The 13,162-nt window shown below is 31.7% G+C and overlaps 1 protein-coding gene across 7 annotated transcripts in view; it reads right to left on the bottom strand.

Annotated features, from left to right (window-relative positions):
* FAM172A (family with sequence similarity 172 member A) overlaps positions 1-13,162 on the bottom strand; it is a 418,896-nt gene that overhangs the window by 311,210 nt on the left and 94,524 nt on the right. For 6 of the 7 annotated variants that reach the window (XM_041752632.1, XM_041752628.1, XM_041752630.1 and 3 more), the window contains 2 exons: positions 6,151-6,216; positions 809-1,000 (listed from right to left, as the gene is read on the bottom strand). In XM_041752632.1, coding sequence (XP_041608566.1) covers positions 809-1,000; positions 6,151-6,216 — 258 coding nt within the window. The remainder of the gene's footprint in view (positions 1-808; positions 1,001-6,150; positions 6,217-13,162) is intronic. The other variant, XM_041752634.1, reaches the window with a different exon arrangement.

The following is a 13,162-nucleotide window of genomic DNA, read 5'->3' as shown; positions in this document are numbered from 1 at the left end:
ATATATTCCTAAACAACTTTATATTCTTATATGAAATCTTTTTTTCAAGCTACTTTACTTTTGTCTGAGGAAAATCTCTATACATATTTGGGAGAAACCATACTTTGTAAAATTTGGTTGTTCACTGCAGAACGTAAGAATGAGATAGTAAAAAAATTTTTAAAAATAGCAAACATTAAAATGTAACAATGCTAGGTCAGAAAAAACAATTTCATTATTAGAGGACAGAAAATCTTGAATACAATTTTAAAATATCTAAAGAGGTAGAATTCAAGTAAGAATAAAGTAATTCAGTAATTAAATTTACCATTTTATAGGTTTTTGTCTAATGCTTAAAACATCTTATTTGTGAGTTTTAGAGTTTTTTAAGAAATGACAATGAGTTACTCCAACTTTTTTTTAAACTCTTCTTTTAAAGAGTAAGAGGTTAATTTCAAGTAGATTTCTCTTAGTTTTTAACTAAATTAGATTGGCAAAGATTTACAAAAGCATTCTTGATATTTTTATAAGTATTTAAAATAATATTGATAAGTGGTAATTTAAGTGATATTTCAAATAACAAATTTAGAATCAAAAATATTCATTTCAAAGACATTATCTAAATCTTTGTACACTTAAGATACCATTTTGTTTTTCATTGTTAACTGTCAAATAATGTAGAATAATCTTTCATTACATATAAGAAAACAATTTAAAGATAAAATTATGTTTAGAATGTACTTTTGAAGAGATAGGATAAAATAATTTACAACAAATAATAAACCAGAGCTAAAAAAACGCCAAAAAGTATAAAAGAAATTGCACTTACATCCATAGCTCTCTTAATAAAAGGTATCTGTGTGCCACTGTCCAGATCTTCATTTATAATAAGCCTTCTAGCCCACTGACCTGCCCTGACAACACCACTACCATGAATTAAAACCATCAGTTTCTGTGGATTTGTCAAAGCATCCTCACTCATAAAGATAAAACTCTTTGGTTCACTCTCAGTGGCATCTACCTGTAATTAAAAAAAATTAAATAATAAATAAATGTTTTTCGATCAGGCATAGACATAAATGAGAAATCAACTAATGGTTACCATAAATTATAGAATGGCTATTACAGAATTATAGAAGTAAAAAAGCTTTAAAAAATTAAAAGATTCATTAGAGATTAACAATTACATATGAGATGGATGAGTATAAAAGACATGAGAGTAATATGACAAAAGAATATTGAAAATACATCTCCCTATTTTATTGGTGTATATTTAGTATTATAAAATAAATAAGAATAACTGATTTTTGAGTGCTTCCTATAATGTAGATACTATGCTAAATGTTTTAAAAACATTATTTCAATCACAATCTCATTAAAGTGGTACTCTTATTACAGTTATTTATAGATGAAGAAATCGAAGCCTATGGAATTTAAATAACTTGCCTAAGATCACAGAGCTAATGAGTCTATAATTTTATAACAGAAGTATATTGCATCTATAATAGAAAACAGAAAAACCCAACTGGAGCATATATCTATTGGAAAATCATATATTAGCCAGGGATACTGCTCAGCTTTTAAAAGGTAGGAGAGGAACTATTTAAAAATTCAATCAGCTACTATAAATGGTCTTTGAAATTTCTTTTTTTTTTTTTTAAGATTTTATTTATTTATTCTTGAGAGACACAGAGAGAGAGAGAGGCAGAGAGACAGGCAGAGGGAACAGCTCCATGCAGAGAGCCTGACGTGGGACTCGATCCCCGGTGTCCAGGATCACACCCTGGGCTGCAGGCAGCACCAAACCGCTGAGTCACCCAGACTGCCCTGGTCTTTGAAATTTCATTCAGAATATTAACACAGGCTCAAATAACAATTATTTGATAAAGGAATATTATGTATGTATTCCTATAACCTTACTTTATGTACTAGATATTTAAAAGATGAATATCTTTCTACATCTTCTATAGTACTTATTTATGGAATGAATATTTTATACATTTTGATTGCACTTAATGTTTAGGTTTAAACCAAATGATCTATGTTTTAGATTTGAAAGACTCAAGACTTATGAAGGGATAATTTCCCAACATTGTATACATGTCTGATGGCCTGCACTGAGTGGTATTCCACATCAGCAGCAGTTAGTAACTGGGAATGGAAGCTTTTGTGCAGCCATGTCAGAGCCAGAAGCTAAAGCCTTGAAAGCTGGTAATACACATCCTCAAATAGAGGAGTTCAGTCCACATACTGTGTAATGAAACAGCTCTTCACTTTATCAGCAGTATATATTCATAAAATTACAAAACCAAAAAACAGACAAAAGCTCTCAATACCAACAAAATAAAATAAAATAAAATAGTCCTGGATTCTGAATGTTCCCAGTCACTCACTATTCCTGGGAAGAGAAAACAATTAAAAGTTCTTTAATTTTAAAACAAACAGATTGGTAGCCATTTGTGTAAAGGGTAATTATTTCAGCAAGAAGAGCATAGCCATAGGTCTTAAAAAAATATCCCCTCCTCAATGAAGCCTTCCCTGACTACCCCATTTAAGCATCTGCACAAGAATTCCCTGGCCCCTTTCTCTGTTTTATTTTCCTTCAAAGCACATACCACAATCTAATGTATGCTTTCTATATTTGTTTATATAACAGTTTATTAATGAATCATCTCCTCCCACCGCCAGAATGCAAGTCCAGGAAGGCATGGACTTTTCTGTTTGCAGTGCCTAAAAGAGAGGCTGGCACATTGTAGGCACTTAGTAAATAAAGGAATGAATAACTTTTGGAATAAGGAATGTTATCAAGCATCACCAGTTACCATTATTTTTATTTTTTTACTTCCTTTAAATAAAAGGCATTTAAGTAAATAATGTGTCCTCTTAATTTGTTATAATACTTGCCTGGTTCAGAAAGCATATATTGAAGACTAAACTAATATATGACTACAAAGTATTTTAAAAGAGCTACACAATGCTAAAAATTACAAATGACCTAATTGTGTATTAGTAGTACTTAAGTATGCAATAAGAGAAGTATGAAGTGTCAAACAGTCACATTAGCCTCTCTTGCATGTGATGTCCAGAGTAAGCAAATTAGGATGGCAGCAGGTATGACTGAAGTCAGAGTAAGGAAAGTAGATGGGGAAAATCAAATCTGAGAAGAAAAATTCCCTTTTACCTATGAATGTTGTATGAAAACAGAGGAATCACTCAGTTAAAATGGCTTTTTAAAAAAAGTGCTAAGAACAAAAGAAAAAATTAAAAAAGCAAAGCTGTCATACATAATAAAAAGGAGGTCACAGAGGTGTCCAGTCATTCATTTACCAAAGAGTATGTCTAAATGTGCACAAATAAAAATACCTCTTAAAATCATTGAGGCCTTAATGGATCCTGAAATGGTTATGGAAATGGACATCTGTTTATCTTAATAAAAAAACCCTGTAGCTACGGACTTTCCAGTAGGTGCTGTTCACTATTTCTTTTCTCTATTTGACTAAGTCCCCTGTTACCAAGGAACTGAGTCAATTTTTTAAGCAATGGAATGTTGGCACTTTAAATTCCACAGTAATCACTTTAAAACTGGAAGAGTGCTTATTTTCAGAAGATAAAAATGTGTTTTTTATATTAAAATTCTGTTCAAGAATTTTTAAGGGCTGCAAATTAAAGTAGCCATGAATAAATGAATAAAAGTTTCACTTGAACATGTGGAAGAATTAACTTTGAAAACCTGAGAATATCAGAGTATTCAGGGGAATAGAAACAATGAAGATGAAAAATATAGTGGTATTAATGATTAAGGGGAAAAAAAGTGGTATCTGAGATGGTCATTGGCTTATATTCACCTCAATTTAACACAGAACTCTAAAGTTGGTATAACTTTGTAAAAAGTTAGTGGTAAGTTTAAATAGCATGAATAGTATATGAATAAACATAACTTTCTGCATTAGCTTAATTAAGTTTGAAAACCGCTATTCCAAGGCCATTGTCTTCAAACAGTGCTAATTCATTAAACTGAGCTTTCATTAAGGAATGCATATAAAAGTCATTCTAGTGCACCACCTCACTTTATTAACCAATCAAGTTCAAATCAGTGAGAACAAACAATTTTTAGCAGTTAACAATTCACTTTAGGATACTCATGAGCCCCAGTAATTAATTGTGATGATCACTTAAACCTGACAATAAAAGGAATGAAAATTTATAATCAAGTTATTAAGTTAATTTATATAATCTAAAATTCTCCACAAGTACGAGACTTTACAATTGAGAATAATGTATACATGAGAACATATGTAAGGTAGGGAGTGAACATGGGACATGATCATGACCTTTACCATCAAATCATGGGTTTCCACACGGTGCTGTTATTTATAAAAAAAACAAGGAAGGAAAAGAAAAGAAGTCTTTCTTTCCTTATTAAATAGGTCAACTATAAAACTAAAACAGTTCATCATCAGGAAAAACAAAAACAAAAACAAAAAACACTTTGGTGTATTCCCACAATAAAAAGAAAAACTCTGATACAAAACAAAACAAACACCACCTTCACTGCTTGCTTTGAGATTTAAGGGGACTCCAGAGAAAATTAATAGTTATAAAAGAAAAGTTTCACAACAATATAAAATATATGATTATATTTTAAGGAGAGACATTAATTTCCTCAGATAAATAAAAAAAATTTTGGGTTCTTTTCTGTTTACAAAATTAGGAAATGTTTACTAACCAAAAATGAACAGGACAGTTAATATGGGTCTCCTATAATGCAAAGCTTTCTCTATGCTTATTAGCTTTATAGTTTAAATTTAAATGAGAGGAAAGTAATCAGATCTATAAAATGAAGTCCTCCTAACCCTAATCTCAAGCTCTCTATAAAGAAAATTAGTGAAACTTAACCATATAACATAATCTATATGGCCAATTAACTTCTGATTTCTTCTGGAAACCTAAGGGATTAAAGTGAGTTTAAAAATTCCATGTAACTAAAAAAAAAAAAAAAATCCCATGTAACTACTAGTATTACAGATTTAAATGGCTCAGTATTAATTGTATTGTAACAATAAATCAAGCCAAGTCTCCTTAATATCTTCTTCAGGAACTTCGAAAGAAATAAAATTAGCAAGAAAGGAAGATTGAACAAAAGGAAGAAAAGTGTCCAAATAAATGAGGGTTAGCCTAGCTACTACATAGAGTAATAGTTTATTCACTAGTACATCACAAGCACTTGGAACAGTGCCTGGCACCTCAAAGACTCTTAAACAAATATCTATTGAATAAGTGATTAACAATGTGACCTAGCATTTGAGCTTATTTATATAAAATTAAAAATAAAATAGATTTTCCTTTTAAATATTGAGCTACTGAATTAATTTGTGAGGATAAATATTAAATCTTCAAACCCTCCAATTCATAGTTGAATAGCTTACCCAAGGAATTTAAAAATCTCATGCAAGATTTCATGTAAATAATATTTATATGCAAAGTTTTGTAACTTAAGTTAATCACTTTCATTAAGCCTTGAGATTTTTATTTATCATAAAATCAAAGAGTTATCATTAACAGTAAGGATCATCTAATCTAGGGTCACCATCGTTTCATGTACAAGGTTACTTTTTCTTCATTTTTTTATTATATTTTTACATTAAAATTTTTTTGTGTGTGAATTTGAGACTGAGAACAAATCTCAAACTTTTCACTCTGAAGTGGCAAAATATACAAAATTTGAAAAAAATGTTCTACAAGAAATAGAAGGAGCAGTGTTATAAAACAGGAAGCATGAGGAATGAATTGAAAATGTATATAGGAAATAACATAGAAATAAAATACGTAATTATTTTAAAAATCAGGAAATAATTAAAGAGATAGTAAAAATAAATTATACCAACCAATTAAATGAGAAGAGGCAGAGGACATAGTCTTTTTAAAGGCATCATCATTTTCAAAAAAGGCTGGATATCAATATTTTTTTCTCTACATTGAAGAGCACTACTTTTAAAGAATTATTGCGCACAATGAAATGAGGTATACTGACAGGCATTTAATATTATCATTATCAGTATCAATCCATTAGGACCTTAATGTACTTATCACAGTTAAAGTAATATAAACATTTTCTTCTGAATTGAAAACGATTTCATTTGGAAATTTAATCATTTTAAAAACTGGACTTACTGGGATAGAGATTTTTTTCAAATTACAGTCCTTTTCCAAGAGCTCATATACATACTTCGTGATAATCTAGGTGGGGGAAAAAAAATAACACATTAAGATATAATGTCATCCATTATCAAAATTCACATAAATTATTATGTTATTGCTCTGAATATTTCTCTGTGTGTTTCCCCCTCCTCCAGTTTTATTGAGAAATAATTGACATATGTCACTATATAATTTTCAAGCATTACAGCATGATAATTTCAATTACATATACTGTGAGATGATTACAACAGATTCAGCTAACATCCATCTTCTTATGTAGATAAAACAAAAAGAAAAGCAAGAAAAAAGTAAAAAAAGGAAAGAAATTTCTCCTTGTGATGGGAAATGTCAGGATTTATTCTCTTCAAAACTTTTCTATGTATCCTACAGCAGTGTTAATTTTAGTCATCATGTTGTACACTATATTCCTTATATTTATTTATTTTATAACTGAAATGTTTTAATACTAAATTAGGAGACTGTGGCTTACTTCCTGCTGCTATGTGAATAACTACAAACTTTAATACTAAAAATTAGGGCAATATAAATTTGCAAAAATATACAAGGACTTCCTGTTTTTTCAAAGCAGTATTCTGGAACCATATTTTCTTTTTTCAGCGTTTCGAGAATCTGTTTTCCCCTATGATGTCCAGAAAGGAACTGTACCTCATAAAGTACTATCTTGACTGAATCCTAACACCTCTTTTGTATTTACTGAATCAAGGAGGAAAAAGTCAGAAGTATTCCACATTAAAAAGGAAAATTAATCCAGTAAAGCCAGGCACCAATTAGTATTATTGTTTGTAGCAGGCGAAATACAGTTCTCCAAAGATGTCCACATTCTGATTCCTGGAACCTACTCATATGTTATAAGGTAAAAGGAATTATGTAGGTATGATTAAGGTTAAGGACCAGACATGGGGAGATTATCCTGGATTATCCAAATTGGCCCAACCTAATTCTTTAACTTTAAAACTGGGAGATCACAGAAGAACAAAGGGATGCAAAGTAAAATGACCTTGAATGGTCATTGCTGGTTTTAAAGATGGAGGAAAGAGATGTAAACCAAGAAATGTGGTTTCTCTAAAAGCCTCTAAAAGGTGGAATCACCCTTTAATAACCAGTAAGAAAACAAGTCCTCAGTCCTGTATTTACAAGGAACTGAATTCTGCAAGCAACTCCAATAAGCAGCAAAAGGTTCTCTCCTAGGGTCTCCAAAAAGGAACATAGCCTGTGCATTTCTTGATTTCAGTCAGGTAACAGTCATACTGGACTTCTGACCTACTGAATTGTGAGATAATATATTGATGCAGCTTTAAGCCATTGAGCTTATGGTAATTTGTTACAACAAAACTAGAAAGATAATGCACTCCTTCTATGAAGGAAAGCAAAGAGAGTGAGGAAAATGATACCAAGTAAAAGCAAAGATTTAGTAGATTTTAATTGTCAATTTAAGGAGTGTTGCTCCCTCCAAAAATGTCTTTAATCATCTACGCAAATATTTCAAAGAATAATTTTAGCAGCAACATAATTGAAAGTCAAATTTTATGAAACAAAATCATAAGGTGATTTTTTAAAAGAATATTAGGATGTCAACTGTTTTGGTGCTGTATTCTGTAATCTAAAAGAGATTCTCTATTCTACTTTAAGGACGCCCAAATTCTTTCTTCTATGTATATGTATTCATTCATTTTAGAAAGAGTATGATGCATGCTAGAATAGCTTTACCTTGGCTAGCAATGGTAATTTCAAATGCTACAACACTACATTAGAACAAGGTAATAATCTAATAGTTATTAATCAAATAGTATTCTTATATCTTAACGTAGTAATTAAAATTATGTTCATTATACCCTCACCTGAAGGTAGTGGTACTATAAACCTGAAAAAATAAACTAAAAATATGTAGGATCAGACAAAATATGTATGAAGTTATATAATGGCCTGCCACTTCAAGAAAAATGACCTGAGATTAGCTAAAATGAGTGGCTTATCATTTCTGAAAATTTCCTATTACCTATGAAATCATAAAATATCCCTATGTTTAAAGCAATAATAAAACCAATCAAACTTAATTCAAACCCAAGTGAATTCTACCACTAAGCAAATACTCCAGAGACATAATTTGGGAATTAAAAAATTAAACTATTTTGGCAGTTCATACCTTAAGTCATCTGAAATACAATATTACAGTTAATTTTCAGCTTTCACACTACAGGATAATAGAAAACAATTCAAAACCTGCTTACATTTGGTTTCAAAATACATTATAGGGCAAGTGTCTTCACAAAATATCAAAACAAATAATAAAACCATACATCAGTAGAGCGTTGGAGAAACACTATGTAACGTGCCCAGTTTGTCATGCTAATTCATGCCTGCAGAATAAAAGCAACCATACACTAAATCCTCTATCTCTTAGGCAATTTTGTCTGCCTTGAATGTTCTCTTTAGCCCCTGTCACATGTCAACTGTTTCAGGCAACTTTTCATGCCTCATCTCAATCCTACCAAGATAAGATGAAATGTCCCACTTCATACTTCTCTGGACATGACTGAATAAGCATCATGTAATTTATGGGTTTCATTTCATTTATCTTTCTGTTACCTGGCTAGCCTTACAACATTATAATTTGGGTATCCCACCTTTGCTCTTCGTTGTAGCCACAATGAATAATACCTGGCACACTGAAGGGAGTTAAGACTCGTACACAAATTCTCCTCACTATTCATCCTGTCTACATGTTTTGAGGGAGATAAGTATTTCAGATTTTCAAAAGATCTTTTCGAATTGGTGAATCAAGGTTTAGAAAGAAAGCATCAAGGATTCATTCACTGCCTTCCTGCTTGCATGAGACTGTACTTTGCATTCAGAAAAAAAAATCAATAAATGATAATTTCAAAAGGAGATGAAAAAAATCTTTGTCCAAATGTCATCGGTGTTCAAATATTCACTGGAAACATTGTTTCTGGGGAAGTTCATACAAAGCTTCAGAGACTAAACATGCTCTAAAGTGAAATCTTCATTTTAATAAATACATACACTTCCAGTATCTTGTCCAACATATAAAATGAGCTTGGAAGCAGTCACTCTCATCCTCACAAAAAGGAAAACACTGAACAAATTAAAAATCAACAACTCTTCTCAAATCTATCAGAGAATCTATCAGAGGTCACAGAGCAAACTAGTATCCTGAAAACTGGAGAAACATGCAGATACAGAGAATCAGGGCTTAGCGTAAAAGCCGTGTGTGGAAGTTGTAGGTTGAAGCCAGTACTGTGGAAGGAACACCTTATACTGTAATTGATTAACTGCTCAGGCTCAGTATGGACTAGCTTAAGAATTAAAAATTAATAGGAGGTACAGCCTTCAAGAGATCTCCCAAACGTCTGCTGATTTTATTTTTCATGAGTCCCACTAGGTTTTCAGTTTGAAGACAAGAGAAAAATCCTTTACTGCTTCCAGCAGTGGAAGGGGAAAAGTAATCATTTTGAAATATTCTAGATCTTTCTGTCCTTCTTAATAAGGCCTCCCCATAAAAGAAGTTATTTTACCAGAGCTTATCTGACATGAGGGAAGGGAAATGCCCAATTTGGGTTCACTAAAAGAATGAGATCTAGAGATACGTGCATAGAACATTTCTTCCCACACCTCCCCATATTACCACCACACCTTTAGGGTTCCTGTAAAATAAAAGGGAATTACAGCAAAGAACTATAGACTCACATCCTATTTAAGGTCTCTAGGAAAACTCAAAGACAATGAGAGAGACAAAACTAAACACAGAAAAAATGTTAGCCTTGGACACCAGAGGTATAGCAAATAGTAAACACAGCCTAACTTCTAGCCATATAAACATAAAACCTGAAACTAATGACCCATCTATTGAAGTTCCTTTTCTTCCAAAATATTGTGTCCAGCTTTCAACAAAAATTACCAGGCTATACTAAAAAGACAAAAAAGAAACAGTCTGAAAAGATAAATCAAGCATGAAAACCAGACTCATGTATGGCAAAGAACTTGGAAATAAATATCAGACTTGGAATTTAAAACAACTACGATTAACATGTCAAAGAATTTATTAGACAATACACAAGAACAGGTAAGTATGTAAGCAGAGAGGAGATGAAAATTTGAGAATGAATCAAAAGGAAATGCTAAATCAAAAAAACATGTAACAAAAATAAAGGAGGCCTTTGATACATGCATCAGGAGAACGGACATGGCCAACGGGGGAAAAATTAGAGTTTCAAGATATGACAATAGACACATCCAAAACAGAAATGTAAAGAAAAAAAAAGAATGCAAAAATGGAACAGAATAACTTAGAATTCTGGAACAATTTTAACAGGTTTAACATGCATAGAATGTCAATACCATACGAAGAAAAAGGAACACAGGAACTATATATCAAGTAATAATGACTGAAAATTTCCCAAAGTTAATGACATACAAAACCACACACCCAAGCAGGACAGAGAATTCAAAGTAGGATAAATACCAAAATCAATACCTAACTTTATCATATTAAAACTGCATAAAAACAAATACAAAGAGAAAATCTGAAAAGAAGTCAGAAGAGGGATAAGGGGGATTTGGAGAAGTTGGGGTTGTGTTGGAATTTAATTACAGAGGAAAATAAGAATTATATCACACTCTTAGAAAAAACGCAATCAAGAAAATAGTGGACTGAAATATTCAGTGCTCAAAGAAAAAAACCGCCAATCTAATATTATGTACCCAGGAAAATCATCCTTCAAAAGTGAGAGAAATAAAGACAGTGTCAGACAAAAAAAGAAAAAAAAGAAAAAAAAGAAAAGAAAAGAAAAGAAAAGAAGAAAAAGAAAAAGAAAAGAAAAGAAAAGTTGGGGAAATTTTTTGCAAAAAATTGTAGAAATTATTTAAGAAATTATTCAGAGAGAAGGAAGATTATATAGGTCAGAGATTTGGTTGACAGGATGAGCACTAAGTATTACACTATATGTTGGCAAATCGAACTCCAATAACAACAATGTATTTTGTGATTATAGCTTATAGAAAAATAAAATGAATGAAAGCAAGGTTATAAGTTATGGGAGGTAGAAACTGAGAATACTCTGTTATAAAGTATTTGTACTACCTGTGAAACAGTATCTTTTTTTTTTTTTTTTGAACGAAACACTGGAAAGTAAATAACTGCTGATGATTTTCCTGGATTTCTTTTAATGAAACCACAACGGAAGAGATAGGAAAGTAATTTTGAGATTATATATTTAAGAAATAGAGCCCTTGGCTACCAATAGAATAATGCCCTCTAAGGAATTAGAGTCTAACTAAGCTTTTTTCTAACTCGGTTTCTCAATCTAGGAATTAAAGAAAAAAAAATTTTTTTAAGATTGTTTTTATTTATTCATGAGAGACACACAGAGAGGCAGAGACATAGGCAAAGCAGGCTCCACGCAGGGAGCTCCATGCAGGAGTCAATCCCTGGACCAGGATCACACCCTGAGCCGAAGGCAGACACTCAACCACTGAGCCACTCAGGCATCCGGGAATTAAAAAAAAAAAAAAATTTAATACACTGAGGAGGGATGATCAAAGAAATAGACTACAGAATGAAGGAAAATGAGTCTGCTAAAAAAATCAGTTCTCAGTGGAGTACTTCCAACAGAAGGGGTATGTTCACTCTGCAATAAATTTGCTTTAGACATTTACTGAGCAACTGCTGTGTGCTTATCATGTATTTCATATATTTCCACATTATTTATGTTCCTTAATTAAATAAGAAGTGAACACTAATGCCCTTTACTCCTACAAAAACACTGAAATTATTCTGGCAGATTAAAATTTAAGGTGATTGCAGGGGAGAAGGTGACACTAAGAAGGCTCTCAGAAAGTACTTCAGACCTTTTTGGAACTGGATTTGAGAAATGAATGAAATGACAAGACATAATGACAAGAGACATGACTGGATAGATAAAAGAGAGTTAATATAAAGATTTTAATTAAATGAAAAATAAAGCTCATTTTACTACTACTTTGTAAACCTTCCATGCTTTCTTACTCTGAAGAAAATCCTCTCATCAGCAACAAACTACATTTGGCCCAATTGACATACATCAATAATTTTTATTTCACAACTTTATCAACAATGTAAGATACAAACTTCTCTATTGGACCTATTAGGAGAGTGAGAACTTTAGCTCAAAACACAAACCAACAAAATTCATAAATTGTTAGTCATTTCTATGCCTAAAGAGAATAAATGTTAAGACTATCCTAATTTGGGGTGTAAAGGTAAACAAACTAAACTGAAAGAAAAATTCTGAAAGATTTAACTATATCTATGAAATTCTATGCCTCCTGCAATCAAAGAAAAAAGATCTCAGAAATTAAACTAAATAAATTACCTACCTGAATTGGTAAAATAGGAATATTAAAATGTTTTAAAAGGAACACCTTTTAAAGAACCTTAGGCTAATCAACCTGGTAGAAATCTAGTTCTAACTGACAGAATGAAATTAGATGATTTGTAATTGGTATAGTAAAGCAACAGTTTACTAATAGTTCTCTGCTTAAATTATGCACATGGTATTTTTTTATTAAAGAGATATTCATAGAAGAGTTGAAAATAATTCTACCTAAGGATCTCCTTTTAATATTATTTAATATTCATTTGCTTAGTAAGCTCTGATTTCACAAATAAACCAAGAGGAGTCAGTATAGAAGTTTGAATCATGGGGATCCCTGGGTGACTCAGCGGTTTCTCATCTGCCTTTGGCCCACGGCGATCCTGGAGTCCCGGGATGAAGTTCCGCGTCGGGCTCCCGGCATGGAGCCTGTTCTCCCTCTGCCTGCATCTCTGCCTCTCTCTCTCTCTCTCACTCTATGACTATCATAAATAAATAAATAAATAAATAAATAAATAAATAAATAAATAAATAAATATCTTAAAAAAAAAAAAGAAGTCTGATTCATAAATGTATCACAAATGTAAACAAAGTTT

Source organism: Vulpes lagopus, chromosome 4, assembly GCF_018345385.1.
Source record: "Vulpes lagopus strain Blue_001 chromosome 4, ASM1834538v1, whole genome shotgun sequence".
Lineage (NCBI taxonomy): Eukaryota > Metazoa > Chordata > Mammalia > Carnivora > Canidae > Vulpes > Vulpes lagopus.
The sequence above is the reverse complement of the archived record's forward strand: the minus strand, read 5'-3'. Positions and strand labels throughout refer to the sequence as shown.